Here is a 23,424-nt window from a genome sequence, read left to right as displayed (position 1 = left end):
TATACAAGAAACCTTCAAGGCAACACATCATGTTGCATTCAAACACATGTTCTAGCACACCTTTGAGTGCCCCTGCACCAATACGCCACTCCATAGTGGATGTGTAAACCCTGCCATGTGGAGCCAAGAGGGATGAAGCATCTGATATTGGGCTTAAGAGAGGGGGTGGTTGTGATGAGGGGGAACGGCGATAGGACACCACACTGGGTACACCCTCCATGATGGATGCTTAACACTTGCCACATGGAGCCAAGAGGGATGTAGTATCTGCTCTGGGGCCTAGGGTGGAGGGTCTCTTGGACACCCTATCCAGCTAGCCTACCCTAGTGCACTAAGAATTGGATAATTAAGAATGGCAACTAATGTACAATCTGATTTTATCTAACAAATATAATACTAATAGTAATTAATATATTCAAGAATGGTATCGCACAATCTCATTCATTAGTATATGTTTCAGTTTATAAGTATTACTTCATATGTGTTCTCTAATTGTGTTGAAGGAAAACAATATACAAAGGTACTCCCATAAACTTAATTACCTATTTTAGATTTGGGTGAATTTAGTTTAATTTGAAGTATAACTAAGTAGGGGACATTACATCTCCTCTTGAAACATTCTTATGTGTTTGTGTGTTCCTACACAAACATGTTGTGCTTAGATCCGCAAAGGTTATAGGGCAGATCAAACTCTTTTAGCAAAAGATGTCCTTTGACATAAACTTAGGCATCGACCAAGATCAAAAGCTCACACAAATTGTTGCTATCATGAACTAAAAGATAATTAAGTTCAAAGGATCTCCTCTCAAAACATTCAAATGTGTTTCTTTGATCCTACACAAACATGTTTGGCTTAGATCCTTCTCTCATCTTTCATCACTTGGCAGTCAAAACCTAATGCCAAATTGATCAAGCAAAAGCTCCACAAAATGCACCCCAAGATTGCTTTATTAGTCAGCAAAGAAATTTAAAAACTATTGGATGCTAACTTCATTAGACCTATTGATTACTCAAAATGGATCTCCAATATTGAACCAGTTTAAAAAGACAAAATCGATCCCTATTTACTCAAACTTCCAATACATCAACAAAGCTTTCCCTAAAGATATTTTCCTCTGCCTAACATTGACACAATCATTGATCTTACAATAGGTTATGAGATGCTCTCCCTAATGGATTGCTTCTCAAGCCATAATCAGATATATATATCCCCAGAGAGTAATCAAAAACTATTTTTATTATGCCTTTGAGAACCTTCTATCATTGATTCATGCCTTTTAGCTTGAAGAATGCAAGAGAAACTTATCGAAAAGCTACAAGAGTAATATTCCATGACACACTTCATCATGAAGTTGAGGAATATTTTGAATAAGGCAAAACTAGAGCAGATCAACCCATCATCTTGTGTCACATCCTACAACTTCGAGAATAAAAAGTTCACTTGAATCTAAGAAAGTGTCTTCAACATCACTAAGGGAAAATTTTGGGTTTACATTATTTCTTGATGAAGGATTGAAGTCGATCCTAACAAAGTTAAAGATATGTTGGACATGCCTTCACAACAATACCTCACATAACTTTGTAACCTTTAGGGCAAATCTTAGTCCATTAGACAATTCATTGTTAAACATGCCGAAAAGTGTTGGCCATTCACTCATCCCTCAATGGTTATATGGATACCCACTAAAGCCAATCGGTTGCTAGTCTTATATATCTCCACCGCTTGATATGCCTTGGGAGCATTGTTTGCACAACATGATGAACAAGGTAAGGAATGAGCTATATACTATCTTAGCTAAACTCCAGTTGACCATGAACATCAATACACACCTATCGAAAGGCCTTTCCTAGCTATGGTATTTGCCTCAAAGAACCTCGAGCAGTGAATGCTCTCGCATACCACTAAGCTCATTGTTAACAAGTTGCCTACCAAAATAGGTGAGGCTCCTTAGCAAATTTGAAATTGAATATGTTGATCAGAAAGCAATCAAAGAGCAAATCATTGTTGATCAATTAGTAAGAGCACCTCTAAAGGATACACAACCCTTACATAGTTTCTAGACTAGTTCCTTCTACATATTGGAGAACCATGGGTATGGAGACTATATTTCAATGGCTCTTGCACCAAGCATGGCTTAAGGACAAGGATCGTGTTGTTAACAACTCAAGGGGATCTTATCCCAATCTCTCAAAATCAGTTTTCCATGCACCAACATAGCAAAATATGAGGCCTTATTGGTAAGTCTAAAATTCGCTATTCAAAAGAACATCCAATATCTTTCAATCTTCAAGGATTCCTAGCTAAACCTTAAGCAAGTCCCAAATGAATAACAACAATGATCATAAGCACATTATAGCCCCCACCAAATAATTCACTAAGTGGGTCAAAGCCATTCTTCTCACTTATCTAACTGACAAGCAGATTTCAAAAATCATACTCAATCATATCATTTGCCAATATGGTATTCCCAACAAAATCTTTATTGCTAATGGTCACTCATTTAAGAACCATGAAGTACACGCCTGTTGTCCTCATTTTTGATAATTCAAAAATGTGACAACCCTTAAAAAAATTTGCTTAAAATGCGTCATTTTTGTCTCCAAGGCACGTTTTACAAGGTGCAAAACTCACATTTGTTAGTGTCAAATCATTGGGGGGTGTCTTTGCCATCATTGTCCAGGCTTTGATGAGTTTTGGTCTTCAATTTCCTAGCTTTTGGTGCAATTTCGGGTTTCAGAGCAATCACTGCAAGTTGAAGATTTTACTCTTAAGGCACGCTTCCCGAGGCAAAAAATTGCTTCTTGCTGGACTAGACTAATCTTCAGTCCATCTTCGATTCACATTTCAAATTTCATCGCATTTCGAGTTCGTTTGCTATGTTTTTTCTTCAATTTTGGTTTTTTTCTTCCTGACTGGAGGTGGGAAAGTTTCCTTTAATTGCAAGTTTTAATTTTCTCTTGTTTTAGTGTTGTAGGGAAATTTTAAAACAATTACAAGTGCACTTTATTTAAAACTTGTCACTTGTAACTTACTTTTTATTTCCCCCTTGCTTTTTATGTCTTTTAAGTCATTGTAAGAACTTTCTGGACAAATTACAAGTGAATTTAAAATATTAAGAACTTGTAATTTCTTTTTAAAGTTCCTACTTAAGTGATTTTTAAATGTAATAGGGATTTTATTTCCCTATTACATGTTTTATGTCCTTTTAGTTGTTTTAGTCTTTTAAACTTGTAAAAGGGATTTTATTTCCCTATTACAAGTCTTTTTGTCAAAGTCATTATAAACTTGTAAAGGGGATTTTATTTCTCTATTACAAGTTATTTTGACATGTCTTTTTGTTCTTTCTTCCCTAAAACCCGAATTTGCCCAAGGAAGAGAAAAGTGAAGTAATTAAAACTTGCAATGGGGTTTCTCAAACCCGATTGCATCTTTTTTGAAGGCATTTGTTACTTGTATTTGCAAATGAAGAACTCGACCAGCACATTTGCTCCCACAAATCTGTTTTTTGTGGCTTTCTTCCCCAAAATCCGTCCAACATTCATGCAAAATCGTTGGGAATCAATGCTGGTTGCCACATTTTTCACCAAAAACGGTTTTGGCAAACACGTTTTGCACTTTTGAAGGCGTTTTTGAAGATGTTATTGAAGACATTTTTGAATCCATTTTTTAATCACATTTTGGCCACGTTTTGAATTACATTCAAATCGTAGTGTTTGGCACTTAATACTTGGTGTTTCCATTCTAGAACACGTTTTCTGCTAAATGTGCCCTACATTCATGCCGGTTGTTGAGCCTTGGATTCTGGACGTGAAAGAGGTTGCATTGATCTTGTTTAAATTCTGGTTTTTATTTGTTCTTCCCATATTGTAAAAAGAGAATCTTCTTTTTACAAAATTTACAAATGTTGAAGAATTGCCATGAGACTCATTCATTTGAATTCGAGATTTCAAAATCCGATTACAAGTAGAGATTTTTTCTCATTTTCCAAGTTTGTCATTACCGGTTGGTATCATTCTTTCATCATTCCCTAATGTCAAAATCCCTATTCCCACCATTTCATCCATTCATTTCACCTTCATTCATTTTTCCCATTTAAAGTCTACTTGCAATCGAAATTTTAAAACCCGATTGCAGTTGTGTCTTCACTTGCAGTCAGCCTTCTAGAACCCGAAATTGGTCCAAAATGCACTCAAAAAACTCTTGAAAATGAGTCTTAAAGGTCCAATTACAAGTGCAAACTTGTGGCTACCCATTACACATATGAAGTTGCATGTTTGTTCTCTCCGCAATTACAAGTTAATGCTTTTCTTTTTCCGGACATGTAATGCAGTTTCCAGAACCCGAAATTCACTTGTGAGCCCATTTTTGCATTAATTTATCCCTTCCAATGTTAGTCTTGTTTGCACACACGACCTACCAAATCAATGGATTAAGGCATGGGCCTTATTTTGCAAACAGATTTCAAGATTGGAGGAGGATACAATGAAGAGATACAACAACAATTCATGAATACAAATTATAGAATGCTCTCAAGACAAAGATGGTCATGACATGAAAAGAGGAAGGCAGCCCTTTCCCTCCTGAAAATCCAGTACTACCCCAAGCAAGAAGAAAAGGATGAAATTCGTTGGCCAAGGACACAAAGATCATTAAGAATGCAAATTCCCCTTCCGGTTCAAGATGTCTTCACCAATCCAGAATACATCAAGTTCTAGCATCCTAAAGCGACATGAAGATCATCACAGACAAAGGATGATGCAGTTGGAGTCGTGTCTTTGGACACTTAGATTAATTATGCATTTGTAATTTTGTTTTGACAAGTTACATGTAATGTCAAAAATTATAATTGCAAGTGTCACTTTTACTTGCATTTTGTAAAATGTAATTAAATGTAAAGCAACTACAAGTTGAGTTGAATTAGGACTGTAGTTGGAATAAGTCCTGGTGGTTGAGAGAATTTCTCAAGTCAGTTGGGATCCTCCCACCTTTTTCTCAAGCCATCTCTCCTATAAATACTTGAGGGGGTCTATTGTAATTTTTCTTTTGGCAATGCAACAAAATTTTGTCAGTTTGTATGTGCACTCTAAGACTTTGAGCTTAGATGTAAATCAGATTGCTTTCAATAAAAGAGGCAAGTTGTGTTGAGACTTTGTGCCAATTCAAGTTGTTATGTGACGACATTTTCTGGAGTTGATTGTGATTTTTGTTCTATTTTTCAAGAGGTATTTAAATTCAATCTTGCAGGCTTTGAGCTACTAATTGTATTTGTTTGATTTTCAAACTTGGTCTTGCAAACTTTGAGTTGCTTATCATATTTAAAACTAGTATGGAAAGATGACAGCAAACATCACTGGGTGACTGCAGGGGCAGCGAACATCCTTTGGAGGTCAGCGAATTCCATTCAAGACTGAGCGAACTCCATTCAAGGCTAAGCGAACTTCACCTTAGAATCAGCGCGCCTCATTCTTGTGTCAGCATGCACTTATATTGCAGATAAGTTCTTTTGGACTGCTCTTGTGTGAAGGAATCATTCTACTGTGATTCATCTCTCTGCTGATTGCTTCAAGTGCTGAAGCATATTGTAAATTACTTCTGATTATTGACTAATAAAGATCTTAGATTTGTTGCTGGGTTTTTCACCTCCAAGAGGGAGGTTTTCCCAGGGTAGTTAGGTGTTCTTTGTGTGCATTGAATTGTCTATTTGTTATTTGCTACAGTCTGATCCTAAAACTAACACAAGCTAGATAATCCTGGGAGGCAGTCAAATCTGTATAAAGTTTCTCCTAACATTTAGAAGCTGAAGAGCTATTGGTGGTAATAAAAAATTGTAATGTGTGATTTCCCTTAAGAAATGTGCCATGAAAGAGTGGTGTGAGAATGTGCTCAATGTTAAGAAGAGAAAGGGCCAGACCGATGACAGCTAGATCAAGGTGTCGAGAAGCATTACTTACACTGGATCGCAAAGATGAGAAATGTCTAACAGATCTGTCTCAATGCTAAGAGATTTCCACAATCCATCATATGAAGAGAATGCTCTTTCTGGAATCAATTGTGTTCAAGATTTTTTTGCATCAACGTTTCGGATCACACTCCATGATCCACCATCAGGATGAAGAGAGCCAAAGGAATCAAATGATGGATCATGGAGTGTGATCTGAAACATTGATGCAAAAAAATCTTGAAGACAATCGATTCCAGAAACAGGATCTGTCTCATTCATACACAAATCAATAATCTCCAAAAAGTTCTTAATGCCTCTAACATCTATGATGGGTTCAAAGGAGGTAATCAATCTTGTCAATCTAGGACCACCACAAAGAGATCTATGCCTCAACCTAATGAACTCACAAAGCAAAATGGCCAAGCACCTTTGATTAGGTAGTGGAAGATGGATGGAGAAACACCATGATACATATACAAACATCAGTAGCTTCCATGGATTTCATGGTAGACCATACACTCGATATTAAAATGCTCCTTAAAACTCCATCCTCTGAAGAGAAAAGAAGCACCAATTTTTATATCATATCTTATTAACAGTTGCTGTATTTGCATGTTCAGTTGATATTGCACTCTTTTTTCATTAAAATCTTATAGAAACACTTCCCTAATGTTCATAGAGTCATTTGTATGTTTTGTTTTGTTTTTCAGAATTTTGCCAAGTTGCCAAGTCCATGTCAAAATTGGGTCTGTCAAGTTTTGCATAGCCACAAGTTTACAAAGTTTACTTCAAATAATTATAATCATCTTACCCAAACAAGTATAGATATGAATGATTATATTTTCCCAATTTCTATAATAATGATTCAACCAACACAGCAACTTTAAGGATTTCAAGGTAATTAGAGAAATGGAGAGAGAGAAATGAGATACATCCGATTCCTCATATGGAAAAGATCTCCACTAACCAGATGGTAATCTGCAAGATTGTTTGTGTAGGATTCCAAGCGCTGCATGTCATATGGACTTAGCAGAATTTTTCCCCCAGATATATTTTCTGGTGATTTTCCCTCCTGTATATCTTGTTCTGAAAAGCTTATCTTTGGATCTAGAACACTAAAACAACGATCCCATTCAGGAACTGAGGTGCATCCAGTATCATCATAGAAAACCTGTCTATACTAAGGATTGAATCATATTACAAAAGTATGTATTTACCTCAAAGCAAGTGCAGGAGAAAATGTCCGAAAAGCAGAGCACAGAAGTCGAATGAACCTATGCCGAAAGTCTGCATGGTACAAATCATCCTAACCGATCAACATATAAACTCTTAAAGGAAACTCATAACAATGTCCCACTAAGTGTAAATTTAAATAGGTGAATTCCATTGCCTTGATGAAATGGCTCAAAGAATCCACCAGGACCTTTCCCTTTGTATTCAATTTCATCATTTTCCAGAGGCTTCAACATCATACAAGTGTGTTCCCCAGTTATGGCATTCTGTACAGCAAACAGAGACAACAAGTTACATATGCAGCATATTGCAAACAACTTAATGCACCACAGAAGTTAATTTAATAGTAAGCTTTGTATAAACTACAGAAACAAAATACATTATTTCCTAGGAATTCATCGTTCAAGTTTCAATTATTCCTCAAATAACAACTCATTAATTTGGTTCAAATTGGGCATATTACCGGGATCTGACAAATATAAAAAGGCACAAACTTGTGCTTTCTCCAGAAATTGTACAAGTGTTGAGTAAGCCCAAAAGAAACTCCAATGTAATGCAGCTTTTCAGGCCGTCGTTCATGAAGACCAACAAGTAAAGGCGGAAGATTAGCTCGTGGCTTGATTTTTTCTTCCATCAATGAAACCTGTAAGGTAAAATTAAAAGGTCAGTTTAACTGATTAGATTGACTAATTATTTATATTAAAATATAGATCACATAAGCATGCAACATCAACATAAATCATAATTAGAATTTCAAAGTGGTGCAAAGAAGATATTGTATGCACCTACATTGCATGTAAGAATTTAAGTGCATGCATGGACAGGATATATGGACATAGAGTGGGTAAGGAACAAAGGAACATGCCAAAATCATATGACAAGACAGCTATGACATCCTCATTAATAAATTTATAAAAATTGTTAGGGAAAATGATTAAAGGAAAAATCTGACTGTATTAACTAATCAAGTTTGACATGAAAAAAAATCACGATTTCGGAAAAAAAAATGGCTGCGCCACAACATGCCAAAAATCTGGCAGAAAATGCAATTTAAAATCACAAGCAAGGAAAATGAACACTCAGAACAGGACGGAAAACACAGAAGTCACAAAAATTCCACCCAGAAACCCTCCTGCAAGCCGCGACGCCAGAAACACAGGTCAGAAAAAAATGCAAAGGTCGCCCTTCTTGCAAAACAGACTCCGCGTGCCCTAGCCGAGCAATTTTCCAAAATACTTAACCTGCAGAAAAATACCTGCATTTTTCAAAGGAAAAAACCCTCGAAATTTTCCAGAAAAGAATGCCCAAAAAATTTAAGAAAAAAAATTTCACTAAAAAATTTCAGTTTAAAAAATTTAGAATTATAAATTTTTCAAAAAATTTGATCCATGCTCTGATACCATGAAAAATAATTGAATGATTATATTTCCGAATATACAACGTATATAAAGAGGTTTTCAAGACGGTGTTCTAAAAAAGAACAAACCGTTAAGTAAAACTAAAAAGCTAATAAGCTAAAAAAACAATTTAACTAAAAAGCTAACTCTGTCTTCTAATTAAAGAAGCATAAGTTAAAACAAATTAAAAGAATTAAATGACCATTAAGTAAAGGTAACTGACTAAAAGAATTAAATATTCTAATAATCTTTACTTATAAATCAATGTACAACTGTTGACTGTAACCTATCCAACCAGTTAATGCACCTCATATATGATTTAGAGAGAAAGAGAGATGATTTTTGGTGAATCTCAAATACAGCAAGATATAAAAGAGCCAGTTGGCATCATGTTTGTTAAATTACTTTATATGTACACAAATTGTCATCCACAATTAATTTTACAATCTCAATGTACGACATGACAAATTAACAAGCCATTTGCAAGCCCATTAGGACATCAAACGAAGAGATACATTTGTAATGAGCAAAGACTCATTTAATTATTACACTGAATATTTTAATTTAGCATTATAATTGGTCGTTACAAGTCATGGCCAGTCAAATTAACGGAGCGATGCATGCACTAAAGCTTTCCAAATTCAAAGCTGTCCAGAATCTTTTTCCCAAGAACATTAGAGTATTTGGAATCTTACTTCGGTTAATTATGGGTTTTATACAATATGTTTTGTCTTTACCATGTTTGTCCTCTGTGAAGCAGATAGAGTAATAAATCCGTATTGCTTTTAGTTTTAGTTTTAAGCATATACGGAGTATAAAACCAGGCTGCACATCCAAAGTTCATGGTGCTACGAGGCCATGTACCCCAAGTTTTGGGCAAGTCCTAAACATTGCCCACATGCCTCAACCCCTCGTCAAAGCAAAAACTCTTCAAGGCCCCAACTAATGATCACTCACTCACAAACGAGGGAAGACCCACAAAATTGAAACGAAGCCAACCACACTCCACTTATAATGATGTTGAGGGGGTTGGAATGCTTCTGATTGTATAACACAAAAAGAATAACATCTGACTGAGTTTTCCTCAGTATCCATTAGTCACTGCTTCCAATGCTAATGGTGGCTTAAAAGGGTTTAGAGATCCCTATTAAGAATCCATGTTTTGGAACAATAATGCACCAAAGGAAAAGGGCCAAGCACCTTTCAACAAGGAACTTAAAGAAAGTAAATAAAGAATTTCCCAAGACTTTCTTTACATAGATGGGAAACTAAAAATAAATTGTCCCTCTAATCACAACCTCATTATAGGACAGGTTGCAGATTAAATCGACTTGCAAAATATGGTGGTCAGCATCTACTTGTAATTTGTAAAAGTACACCCTCAAATTGCCATAAGAAATGCTTAGGCCATGTGACCTATGATGTTGGAGAAGAACTATCAAATTCATTGGTCACACCATCTACAAGTCATACAAAATACTCACTATGGAAGATCAAATTTGCTGTTAAGAAGCTATACAGGAAACATCTAAGAACATGTATGTGTAGTCAGTGTATCCTCTCTGAAAACTCTATTACTGACTTCCTTGAGGGAAGAAGGTGATGAGGAATATCTAAGGAGTACCTAAATGGAGAAAGTTGATTGATAGTGATGCCAATAGATTGAAGAACAACACTCGTCTCAAAAAGTCAACAATGTTGACACAAAGTAAAAATCTGTTGTTGAAGCAATCTGTGAGACCAAATGGTTGAGAGAATTTCTTCCATGAATATGTGAAAGGTGTCTAGTGATAGGAACCCATGTACAGATAATATTAAATATTTGTAGGGCTTTTTTAACACATGCAATGACTTGGGCAAATTAAGGGTAGACCATTCCACCACAATCAACATTCTTCTTTAATTAATTTTAAGCAATTGCTTCAAGGACCACATCTACACAATTCACATTTATAGCAATGTGTATAGTACTATAGTCAAGTTGGAACACGGTAATAATGTACTATTGTTAAAACTGTAATGATGCAGATTGACTAAATTATTTGTGTGCGTACATGGATGTTTCCTAGGTTGCTTCACTCCACACAAGGACAACAGCTATTTATTATCAATCTCAAACACCTACTACTCTGAAAATTACAAAAATATGCTAATGTCAAGTTTGTTTGCAAAGATCAATCCAAGAAGATGAATGCAACAAAATTTATATATATCATATATGGGAATATCTATATCCAATTTAATTGGTTATGATTCAATAAAAACTATATAAATAAAAATTTAATGCCTTTTTGCCATTATTGGCATCAAAATTCTAACATTCTTTTCAAATGTGGACCAAATAAAGCCATTATATATTATAACACAAATTTCTAAAAGGTTAAAATGTTAAATAACTAACTCAGAGATTGTTGAGTAAAATCAAATGGGCCGAGTTACCATCCAAAATTTTAAAATATTAAAGACACTAAAATTGATCAAATTTGTACATGTAATAAATAAGACTTGGCAGAATACCTTCTCTGCAGCCTGTATTGTCTTCTGATGCTCCTCCTCCATCTCTTGATCATCCATCTCGGAAAGGACTGTCAATTGCCCTTCATAATACCTACAAATGGAATGAAATTTTTCAGAATACTACCAATCACTATAGCAACATGTTAACATCCAAGCATAAAATGTATTATAAAACCAAGCATCACCACTCTTCTAAATAACAAAGCATAATGTAACCAGGAATATTACTTCTCCATGCAAGGAAAAAATGATCAGACAAAAAATGATGAGAATAGAACAGCAATAACACTTAAAAAGAAGCACCATCTTGAAAGAAATCTACCTCCTATGCATGGGAAGTAAAAGACAGGAAACTGCTGCAAAACAGCAAGGGTGGGCATTGGCAGGACAGAAAATGGCAGATAGTAGGACACTGGACAGTAAAATATCTTAACACTCAAAATGGCACCATGCCACCAGAGAAAAGGTGTAAAGGGTGGTGCAAAGTGTTAGTTTTTGCAATCAGATTAGCAGTATAGAACAGAAAATCAGAATGCAAAGTAAATCATACGCATAACACACATTTACCCTGGGAAAACCTCCCTCTTGGAGATGAAAAACCCCGCAACAACTATCTCAGATTGTATATATTAACCATAGAGCAGATTTACAATATAGCCTTCTAGGGTACAAGCACAACTTATGTGAGATATAACAATTTGAAGAATCAAATCCCTGTAGCTCAATTTGGCAGCCCAGATTTGAGTTTGCTGTCTTTGTATGAAGTTTACTCAGCCTTGCAGATGTTCACTCAGTCTTGATAGGGTTCGCTGGGCTGTAACTCTACTTCGCTTGCTGAAGATTGCAGATCAGGAAACAAGGGCAGATCACTGACTAGTAGTTCGCTGACCTCTAGATTATGTTCGCTGCTCTTCCAATCAAGTTCGCTGACTTCTAATACTGATTCGCTATCCTTTAGATATGGTCGCTGTCTTCTAAATGAGATTCGCTGATCACCGAAGATAATTCGCTGATTACATAAGGCAATTTCACTACTTGATGAAGATAGAGGATATTCGTTGAATGGGTGTCTTGTGACCTCAAGTCACTTCCTTTATGTACATGCCTTTAACCCTTATGCCTAGGTCGGCCTTGGTGCCAATTTACAAATTCAATTTGCAAATTGCATAGAACCTACCTCAAGTTACACATTACATATTCAATCGGTCCTGACCTATTGAATTACAAGTTACACAATCAATAGGTCTTGCCCCATAACCATTATAAGTTACATAAGTTGAGTGCCCAAGTAGGGCCTGCCCTTAACATTCACAGGTTACATTGATATCTATTTGGGCCCAGCCCAATTACAAGCTATCCAAATTGGGGCTCAGCCCTAAACATTAATCAATTATATCAATACAATTAATTTTAAGGCCAAGGGCCACATTAAAATTAATTACGCTACGGATTCGACCTAGCTACATTTCAACACAAAGCTGTCAAATATGAAAACCGCAAGGGGGGGAAAAGCACAAGGAAATAAGATCTGCCAGCATTAAAAAAGCCAAGAAACCAAGAGGTTTTCAAACAAGAGGCAGCTCCAAGAGGGGAAAACTGAAAAACCAGAGTGAACAGCTTTATTCAGCCTCTTCCAACATACAAAGAGCAAAATGAATCATCCTTGTAATCATAACTATAAGTATAACCATAATCAAGGCTGAGAATAGCCAGAAGAGCAAATTAAGAGAGAATTTATGTTATTTTATCATCAATGATAATTATGTATAAAGGAGAGAAACTTATATCTTCCAAAAATTCTTTGCCAACCTGCATGAAGAATGATAGCCTTCCTGAAGACTTAGGTTGGCCAGCCAATTGGCAGCTTTATTGCCTTCCTGCTGTGCATGCTTTAAACAGACCTCATCAAATTGGTCAATTAACCTCTTGGCTTTCTTGATAAAGCTGTGGATCCTCTAGTGAGTGATTTCCCATTTTGCACACCATTAATAATGAGGATTAGGTCACCTTCAATGATTGATTTCCAAGCTCCAACTGAATCTCCCAACCTGAGACCCAGGATGAGTCCTTTGGCATCAGCTATGTTATTAATATTAATACCCATAAAGCAAGTACCCAAGGCCACCATTGTATGATAATGATTCATGATGGGAGACCAGCCCTTGAAAATCCTGGGTTATTCTTAGAAGCCTTATCAAAGTTCAGTTTGACCCACATCATTGTCATAGGATATCAATGCTCAATAGCATTCTTTTTCCAAACTTTGGGAAGAGAGCAGTCAAAAAAACTTCTAGTCTTGAACTAATTCCACAAAACAGCAATCTCACAAGGATTAGATTCTTTTGATTTAGAGATATTATATGAAATAATAATTTGAACATTGAACATTGAACATTTTCCTTGGCATTGAACATTTTGTTATTCCTTTCGAACAAAACTTTCTAAACTACAAAGCTTAGAGCCATGTCCCAGAAAATGGTACCAGAACATCCACTTAAGATTGAAACTATCAAGAAATCTATTCCATATAGCCTTTATAAAAACACAACACAAAGTTAAGTGTGAGAAAACTTCTTCATAAGTTAGGCACGGAGAATGACTAGGACAAGAAAAGCTCCTCCCTTGGAGACAGTCTCAAGAGAGCAGCCAAGAATGATCAGATAGCCAAAGAAAACAAAATTGCTTTTAGATAAGCCTCCGAATGGCAAATTTTATCCCAAACAAAAGATCAAGGAATCATCAAGGGAAGGCTTGTAGTAACCACCCTAGAAAAATTAGGAACATGTCCCTTCCTGATTTCTACCAAAGACGTTGTCATCTCTACTCCAAATAGGTCTAATGCTTTGAATAAGATCTATAAGGAACATCGTAGAATCCTATATATCATGGAACTTAGGAATAGATTTCCACTTTCTTGATAGACCCCCCAAGTCTTTGTTTCCTCCTCTCAATAGTCACTAACCTTAATGCCCTAGGAGTTCTTATGAATATTCATAGAGGGTGCAGATCTGGAAACTATTTGAGGGTTTTGTCAAAGATCCACTTAACACCCCAAAAGGAAGTACTTATGCCATTTTGAACAATCTTGAAGCCAAACCAACTAATCGAATTGTTGACTTCCTTTATTCATTCCCTAATAATCGATCCTCATGGATCATCATCCATACAAAGGAAGCTTAGTCAGTTATCCCTAACCAGACACTCGTCCCTAAGACACTCGTCCGAAAGATAAATGTTCAAACTAACTTAGCCATAAGGGATTGATTAAAGAGATTATGTCTTTGATGCCAAGATCACCTATGTTCTTACCTTTACATATCTTAATCCATGGGACTTGGGGGAATTTAAACTTATACTTAATGCCCCTTTTGAAAAAGTTCCACATCACAAAGGTAACTTTAGAAATGATGCTTTTCAGGTCACACATAAGGGAGAATATGTAGATAGAAATAGCTTGAAGAATTGCTTTTTGAAGCACAACCCCACTTGCAAAGGAGAGTCATCTCTCCTTCCAACCATCCAAGATTTGATTCATTATTTCCAAGACAAGAGACTAAAGTTGTTTTTCTTTTATCCCTAACATAAGGAAACCCGCATAGGCATTTGGAAGGCATTCTCTTCTAAGAGACATGCATTTACAAAGAAAATTTCATTACCAATTGTTGATATTAAAGCAAAAGACAATAGATTTACCTCTATTAATTTTTTGACCCAAAGATTTCTCATAATCACTAACAAAATCCTTAATAACTATACATTCTTGATAGAAGGTGTAGCCAAGAGCCTTTTGCCATCAAGAAACTTTCGAGTAAAATCTTTTCTAGTAGAAGAAGCTAGTAGACCTTTTAGGGCCCTCTAGCTTTGAGACATCCAATATACCTACCAAGAGATTCCACCATAATAATAAAACGATACAGGGATAAGGATCACCTTGCCTTATACCCCAAGAAGCTGAGAAGAAACCTTACACCGAGATATTGACCATCACTAAGAAACTGAAAAAAGAGAAGCAACTTTTGACCCATGATCTCTAGTCAAAACTAAACACAAAGTTTGTCAACACCTCATCTAGGAAGATCAAATTAGTTGTATCATAGGTCATAGAGATATCTAGTTTGAGAAGCAATCCTTTCCTCTTACTAGCCTTTAAGGAGTGAATCAACTCATGTATCATGACAATGTTATTAGTGATTTGTTTCCCTTGAACAAAACCCCCTTACTCCTCTAAGATAATAGCAAGAAGAACTTTTAAAATGTTGGCTATAGTTATTGAGATGCTTTGTAGATTGTATTGCACAAGGTAATCACTCTAAAGTTTTCAATCTTGATAGCTTCCTTCTTGGGGATGAGAGTCAAGATATTGGAATTGAGGGAAATCAAAATAGATTTGGAGAGTTAAGATTCTTGAACAACTTACCAAAGCTCATCCCCCAAAAGGTCCTAAAGTATGTGGGAAAAGAGTGTCAAAACACCATCTAGACCAGAAGCCCCATCCCCAACCATACCAAAGAGAGTAGTGTGAACTCTTTTTGAGATAGCTTGTGTGATCATCTCATCCTATTTTTGACTAATCAAGGAGGGGATCTAGCCAATTAAGAGATCATATTTGTCTATCTTGTCATCATTATCTGAAAATACATTTTCTCTTGGAAGCAAATTGAGGAAGACTTGAGGATATGAGAGTCCTTGATGATTCTTACACTTTTGAACTAGAGCTTGAAGATGTGATTCCTTTATCTCTAGATTTTATAAGCTGGATGAAATAACTTAGCATTCTTGTCTCTCCTAAAGAAATCTGATTCTAGATTTTTGCATCCAATGGCTCTTCAATTGTAAAATATGGGAAATGGCACATTTCACCCCTATTACAAAACCCTAAAATGTGAGTACCAACCATAAAAGTGAATCAATAGCATTCACTTCACAATCATAAAGCTTAAAACAACCAATATTTTTTCCCTTTAACAATTTGTGCATTTGTGAATCTAGCAGATTTTCTTAAAAGGAAAAGAATTACAAAGGTGCCAAAGACATTTGGTAGGAGCCGTAGGAAGGAACTAGCTTGCACGGAGGAGATTTATCAATCAAGGGTAAATGTTTTGTGAGATTTTTCAGGTTTTTGAACAAATCTTTCAACCTTTTTCCAAAAAAAAAAAGGAAAAGAAAAATTAAGATTTTTTTTAACATTTTAATTTTTTTTAATTGTTTTTTGTTTTTATATCTTTATGTGCATTGTAAGGGTAACATTTTCATTTTTTTAATCTTTTTAAAACAGCAATTTATCAAAATGACTACTAGTTCAAGTTCACTAGCCCCATAGATTGGGAGACTCTTCAAATGCAATCAAGCATCGCATCTATGGAAATATGTTACCATCATTGAATAACTTCCAAGAGGTACATCTTGCCTTTGGTGTTGTAGTCACTATGAGATTGAGTATAAGAGCTCATATAGTCGATTGAAAGCTCATCTTTGTTCTATGACGAACCTAGGAATTAGAGTTTGTCAACAAACAAACAAGAAGGGATTGCCAAAGGAACAAATTATGGTATAAGTTAGAGAACAAGAAGAAGTTGACACTGTGACTAAGAGAAAAATAAAACATCATCCTTTAGCCAAAAAAGGATTAGGGAAGCCACCTATAGCATCTAATTCAATGATGGCTGCCCAACATCCTTTCTTGGAGCCACCATCTACTCAAGAAAAAGATCCCTATATTTCTTCCCATAAAAGAGACCCATTGCCGAAGGCATTTCAAAATGGAGTGAAGGGCAATGCAAATAAACACACTACACACAGCATTAATGCTAATGGTCTTCCCTTCAACTTGGTGAGATCACCATATTGACAAGAATGGTGATGGCAATCAATTAAACACCCTCTATCTACACAAATCCTATGTATGAGAAGATGCACACCCCCTTATTGGCATAAGAAGCAAAAAATTATAGACATCACTAAAATCAATCAAGGATTCATGGTTGAAACAAGAGTGCTCAATTGATGGATGGAAAAATCGTAAAAGCCAACCTTTAATAAATGTCGTTGTAGTGTCCACAAAAGGAGCATTTTTTTATGAAGGCATTTGATTGTTAGGATGCAAAATTTATTTCCAAAATCTTCATTGACTCCATGGAATGTTGGTTGTTGATAACATTGTCCAAGTCATAACAGACAATGCAAATAATTGGTAGGGCACCAAGTGTTTTGAATGAGGAAAGGTACAAGCACATTTTTTGGATGCCATGTACCATCCACTCCCTCAACTTGGTGATGCAAAAGATTGGCACTTAGATAGAGTGGGTGAAAAATATATACAGTAAATGTGAGGAGATTCAAATGTTTGTCACAAACTATCATATGTCATAAGGCATCTTTAGGACTTTCTCTGATTTGGAATTGTTGAAAGTAAATTTATGAAATTTCAATGTTCATTTTAAATTTAATTATATGACATATTTACTTATTTAAATTTTAAATTGTTAGTGACTTGTTTTCTACACTAAATTAGTTGTTGAGACTTGTATTGCATCACACAATCATTCTGAGACAATTTGTGAAGGTGTGAGAGGCATAAGCACCATGGTCATTAGCAACCAATGGAGTATCTTGAGACAATCAAATTCACAAAGGGCTCAGAAGGTCAAATCATTAATCTCGGATTATGATTGATCGGCTCACTTGGACTACACGAGTTTCACCAAGCCCACCATGAGTATGATCAAGTTCACAAAGGAGAATGACCTCGAAATAACATTTTCCTAAGGGTTAAAACAAAATCTTAACTATTGGAACAAGATGACGATGCCCTTGCATCTCCTTGCATATGCATTGTCTCCCAAATACCAAAGCATGGAAATACTTTCTTCACCTAGGAGAACAGCACCGTATAAAAACAATGGAATCATTGATGGGTACAAAAAGGCATTGTAATAATCTTCTCAAACCCAAAAGAAGTGGATAAGGTAGGAATGAAGTTGGTAGTTTCATCATGGGACATAATCATAAAATTTGTGTTCTTCAAGACCAGTGGTCATACAAGGTAGTGCCTCCATCAATGTGGTTAAATGTTCCTGCAACCTCTTACAATAAAATTCTATCACAAGTAAGCATTTTTTAATTTTAACATTCTAAACATTATTTTGTATTTTTAAGTTGTATTGATTTTTTCTCCAATTTCAACAAGTTGCAAATTCTTTCGGTAAACGGAATTGGACTATATACTCTTTTATTCACACAGTTAAGTGCCACCAATTAATTGCAAAAGAAGTTTAAGTCTTTGCCTACATCCATTCTGACTTGCACCTCCTATCACCTAAGGAAGTTGACTACAATGAAGAGGTAATGAAGAATTGGGATATAGCCCCCAACTGTACCAACTCAGATACATCTGTTTTAGAGCTTGCCAAAGTCAACTTGTACACATTTGTTTTAGACCTTGCCAAAGTCAATATATATATGAGGAGGCTCTTCAACATGATGTTCATGTAGCTAGTGGAAGTGGCATTCGATTGCTTGTGGTTCAAATGAAATTAAGCCTAGTGATGACTTAGATCTAGGTGCTTCATTAGAGGCGAAGATACAATTTTATTGTATTTACTATTTTCATGTTTTGTAATGATTTGACATATAGATATATTATATGTTGTATGATATAATATTGAATTATCAATTAGCTTTTTAATTCAAAGAACAAAATGTATATATATGATATTCATAGAATTACATGCTATGAATTATGAAATGTATTTTGAAGTCCATTATTTAACTTACTCTTTTTAAATTATGTATATGCTATGAATTATGAAATGTATTTTGAAGTCTACTATTTAACTTACTCTTTTTAGATTATGTATAGTTTTAGTGTAATTTTTTTTGTATATATATATATATATATAGCAGCAGCAGCAGCTTAGTTTGTAACTAACATCAATCTTAAAAGAGACTTCATTTTACTCTTCTATGATGGAATCCAAATTGTTGTTATCCAAGAGCAAAGAATAAATCTCTATCGATTTGTTCTCCAAGGTAGCCTATTCTTTAAACAATTGTTCAAGTCCTTGAGGTTCCATTTTTTGAGTCTAAGCTTGAATGCTTTCAATTTTTTATTGAAAACACACATTCTTGTACTACACAAATGATTCTAGCATTTCCAATTAGAGGAAACCAACTACTCAAAATCAGAATAAGTTAAACATTTTCTCCATTCTAAAGGAGAGCATCTCGAGAAACTATCGAGGTCAATAGTCAAGGAAATAAGCCAATGATCGAAGCCTCCCTTTGTCAAGATTATGAAATACAAATGAAGAAGTTATCTAACCATGAGGTAGAAACCAAGAAACAACCAATCATAGCCAAGATTTGATCTATTCCTTTTCTTTTAGTAGTCCAAGTAAATCAATGTTTTAAGGACAAATATTCCATGGTAGAATCTATGAGGAGAATACAAAGCCTGTCCTCATTAGGAGGTGAAGGAGATCCACCCTGCTTTTTCGAATAATCACATCTAGAATTGAAATCTCTAGCAATTATACACTTAGGTTCTTCATTTATTCTTAACATATCTTTGATTTGGCCCTAATTGTGAATCTTATCTCAGGTGGATTGCAAACCATAGACATTAATGAGAGGCAAACACAAATTAGAGGTCAAAACATGAATTGATCCAGCAAGCCAAGAATCAATAGAGAGCATTTCCTAAACATTGGTCTCCTACCTGTTGTAGGCAACGACTAAGCTGCCAACCAAACCCCTAGTAAGTTTATACAAAATTCCTCATTTTCCTTGAAAGATGAACATACTTGGGAAATCTTGATAAAAGTTGATCTTGCTTTCCTGAATTAATATGACGTAAGATTTAAATTTCTCCAGGAATCTCTAGAGAAGCCTCTTCTTGAAGGGGTAGTTCAATCTTCAAATGTTCTAAGAGCATTGGGTAGCCTTTGATCTCTTGGTAATTCTCAAGCTATTCTCTAGCTGAGATTGATTCCCAACAATCACATCTGCCATAGCTACAACTTGTAAGGCAATGTATCTCTTGGGTTTTCCTAGCTTTATTGTCTAAAGTTTCTTTTTCTTTCTTTGGATCATCTATGGATAGAAGCATTACTTGACGCCTCATGTTCTAAACTAGAATTTTCTTGAAGATCTACGGGAAGGCCAAGATTTGCTTGATCGTAACTTTCAAAGTATACTTATGGGAGTGAACCTCTAATCTATACTCCTCAAATCCAAAGGACCTTTCCAACATCTTGTTCGTCAACTACATTTTCCAAATTGCCTTCAAATTTATAGATCCACTCTCTTAAGATCGTCTCTCAATGACTATGCACCAAAGAAATGGGACTCGGACTCGGCTCGAACTCGGCAAGGCCGACTCGGACTCGGACTCGGGACTCGGCGTCAGACTCGGCTAGACTCGGGAAAGTGAAAAACTCAAGAAATTTAGAGATTTTTAAAGAATTAAAACTTGTTTCAGACACCCTTTATAGAATACACCTTAAAGACAAAAAAACATCATTAAACTCGGCTCATTTGATTACATACACAAGTATACATCAATCACATAAGCATAAACGCAAATTGTAGCTGAAGAAAATAAGAAACATAGATATATAAATATTGTCAAATGTATATAATATTACAAAACTCATGAAATAAAAAATCCATGTCATCATATGATCATCATCAAATGTTTCATACAAATACCAAAGGAAAATAGTAAATACTAAATACAACTACAAGTGTACAAGCCTATGGCTGAGAGGGCCGTGCACCCTCTCGCCCTGGCCCCCTGCGAAGGCGTTTAAAGTAGGTCCTGGATGATTCAGCAGCCATAGTCGCTCCCCGTGACACCATGCCATGCTCACCAACATCAGGGACGGCTGTGTCATGCTCACCAACATCAGGAACGGCTGTGTCACTCTGAGTCTCAGTATTTCCTGTCTCTGCTCGTGCTCTCTGCTCCTCCTCTGCCATGGCTACAGCCTCAGCCTCTATATCTACCTGGTCGATCCAATCAATGTCATCATCACTAAATACAGCTATAGGAGTCTCAGGAGCTGTCTGATTCTCATTGGCCCACTCTGCTTCAAGATCAACCTCATCTAGAATGATAGGAGACATGTCAACTGTTGCATTCTTTCTCATTCTCAGGCAGAGGTTGTAGTGAACAAAGACGAGATCATTCATCTTCTCCACAGATAATCCATTGCGCCTCTTGGAGTGTATGTGCTCAAACATACTCCAATTGCGCTCACAACCTGATGCGCTGCATGGTTGGCTCAAGATACGAATGGCCAACTTCTGAACATTTGGTGTCTCTGGGCCAAAAAAGTTCCACCAATGATCTGAGTTTGAAATGAGAAAAATAAATAAAATCAGTCTCACTCATGAACTCATTTAACAAGTTACAATATAGTATTGAATAAAACTAAAATTAAGCCTAACAATTTATTTTTACCTGGCATCATAGTTGTCCTACCGTCTTTGGCGACAGGACGAGAGAAGGTCTCCCCTTGTGCATCTAAAAACATCTGTAGCTCTCGAAAAAGGTCTATCTGAGAAGTACCAGCAGGTCCCATCTTCTCCATGATTGCATATAGCCCATTAAGGACCTCCGCATCAGCCTTGAAAGAATAGATAAAACGGAATGTCGGATTCAGATAATAGGCTACCGCATGGATGGGCCTATGTAGCTGATGATGCCATCTCCTATCAATGATCTCCCAAATGGGACCATACTTGCTCTCATCTGCTCCATAGACGAATCTGATGGCCTCCTTCGCCCTATCCATGCCCTCATATATATAGCCCATTGCGGGCTTATCTCCATCCGCAACTCGCAACAAAACCACCAAGGGCTTAACAAACTGCAAAATTGAAAATATTGTGTAATTTAGAAAAATGAGCAAATAAGAGAATACATATAATAAGTTATAAAACATGAAGCTAAATTGTAGAATTTATAAAAAAATTACCTTCACTATCTCATCACAAGGGACCCAAAAGCCTTGCTCATCAAAAATGCAGTCTGCCATCTCTATCCCTGCAGGGGTGGTAGCATAGGATGAGGAAGACCACTCCTCACCAACAATCATACGTCTCAAGGCAGACTTAGACCTAAGCATGGACTGCAATGTGAGGAAATTTGTGGCAAATCTTGTGATTCCTGGACGATGCAACTCCTTCTACTCTATGTATTGTCTCATAAGAGCCAACACCCATGAATGATTATATACAAATTTGCAGACATTTCTTGCCCTTTCTACACATCTCTTGACCCATGGGATTTTTCCAATATCCTCCAACATGAGGTCAATGCAATGAGCAGCACATGGAGTCCAAACTATAGATGGGTGCCTCTCCATCAATAGTCTACTTGCAGCAACATAATTTGTTGCATTGTAAATTGTAATTAAAGGAGGTACAAACTACAAGATAGTAATTAATTTGCAAACAAAATTAGTTTGTAATCAAAAGTTTACCCGCAGCAACATAATTTGCTGCATTGTCAGTTACCACCTGTACCACGTTCTCCTCACCCACATCTTCAATCACCTCCTCTATCTGCTCACATAGGTAGGTGGCATTCTTGCAATGGGTGGAGGCATCAATGGACTTGATGAAAACGGTGCCCCCTGAAATAAAAAAATAAAGCTAGGTCAATGATCATTCAATAAACCATTAGATAAAAAATAAAAAATTAAAGACTATATGAAACTAAAATTAATCAATCACCTGCAGAAGAAACAAGAAAATTAAGGAGAGTTCTATTTCTCCTATCCATCCAACCATCAGTCATGATGGTGCAACCTTTAGTGCTCCATATGTGGCGTTGTTCATCTAAATCCTTTTTCACATCATCCACCATTTGAGACAAAATGGGTCCCCTCAAATCACTCTCACTAGGGGCTTTGAACCCCGCCCCGCATATGGTAATGGCATCAACCATTTGTTGCCAATAAGGAGACCTGTCGCAAAGAAACTCAATGAGATAAGTTAAGTATAAAAATTCAATGAGATAAGTTAAGTATAAAAATTAAAACAATCAAAGTTATCAAACATAAAAGTTAGTAAAACATTCACCTGGCTACAAAGAATGGAATACAGTTGTAGCTCCAAAACCTGCCAATTGCCATTTTAGCAGCATCATGGACCTCCTTGTTCCAACCCATGCCCTCAAGCAACGGTTGGGACCCAGGAGTAGTGCGAGGCACAAAGAAGGAATCCAACCTAGATTTACGAATCCTAGGTCCAATGGTAACATTCCCACTACAACTACTAGTGGTAGGAGCATGAGAAGTGGCGGTGGCACTGCCACTTATAGAAGCAGA

At 36.2% G+C, this 23,424-nt stretch overlaps 2 protein-coding genes across 2 annotated transcripts in view; both read right to left on the bottom strand.

The window, feature by feature from the left end:
- LOC131062624 (RNA cytidine acetyltransferase 1) overlaps positions 1–23,424 on the bottom strand; it is a 105,872-nt gene that overhangs the window by 11,263 nt on the left and 71,185 nt on the right. The window contains exons 19-23 of the mRNA XM_057996333.2: positions 11,090–11,180; positions 7,639–7,818; positions 7,333–7,441; positions 7,160–7,229; positions 6,910–7,057 (exon numbers count right to left, since the gene is read on the bottom strand). Coding sequence (XP_057852316.2) covers positions 6,910–7,057; positions 7,160–7,229; positions 7,333–7,441; positions 7,639–7,818; positions 11,090–11,180 — 598 coding nt within the window. The remainder of the gene's footprint in view (positions 1–6,909; positions 7,058–7,159; positions 7,230–7,332; positions 7,442–7,638; positions 7,819–11,089; positions 11,181–23,424) is intronic.
- LOC131062633 (uncharacterized) lies at positions 20,747–22,568 on the bottom strand. Its single transcript, XM_057996342.2, has 3 exons — positions 22,069–22,568; positions 21,552–21,960; positions 20,747–21,438 (listed from the first exon to the last, which is right to left on the bottom strand). Exons 1-3 carry the CDS (start codon positions 22,216–22,218, stop codon positions 20,843–20,845), a joined length of 1,155 nt encoding a protein of 384 aa, XP_057852325.2. The 5' UTR covers positions 22,219–22,568; the 3' UTR covers positions 20,747–20,842.

The sequence above is a fragment of the Cryptomeria japonica genome, chromosome 5, assembly GCF_030272615.1.
Source record: "Cryptomeria japonica chromosome 5, Sugi_1.0, whole genome shotgun sequence".
In the NCBI taxonomy this organism is placed as follows: domain Eukaryota; kingdom Viridiplantae; phylum Streptophyta; class Pinopsida; order Cupressales; family Cupressaceae; genus Cryptomeria; species Cryptomeria japonica.
Note: the sequence above shows the minus strand (reverse complement) of the source record. Positions and strands in the feature narration are given on the sequence as shown.

Coding starts and splice junctions, on each gene's coding strand:
- LOC131062633 (XM_057996342.2), bottom strand. CDS start 22,218: ATGCTTAGGTCTAAGTCTGCCTTGAGACGTATGATTGTTGGTGAGGAG. Junction 21,961..22,068: donor CTTGTGATGAGATAGTGAAG/GTAATTTTTTTA, acceptor TCAATTTTGCAG/TTTGTTAAGCCCTTGGTGGT. Junction 21,439..21,551: donor TAGGACAACTATGATGCCAG/GTAAAAATAAAT, acceptor TTTCAAACTCAG/ATCATTGGTGGAACTTTTTT.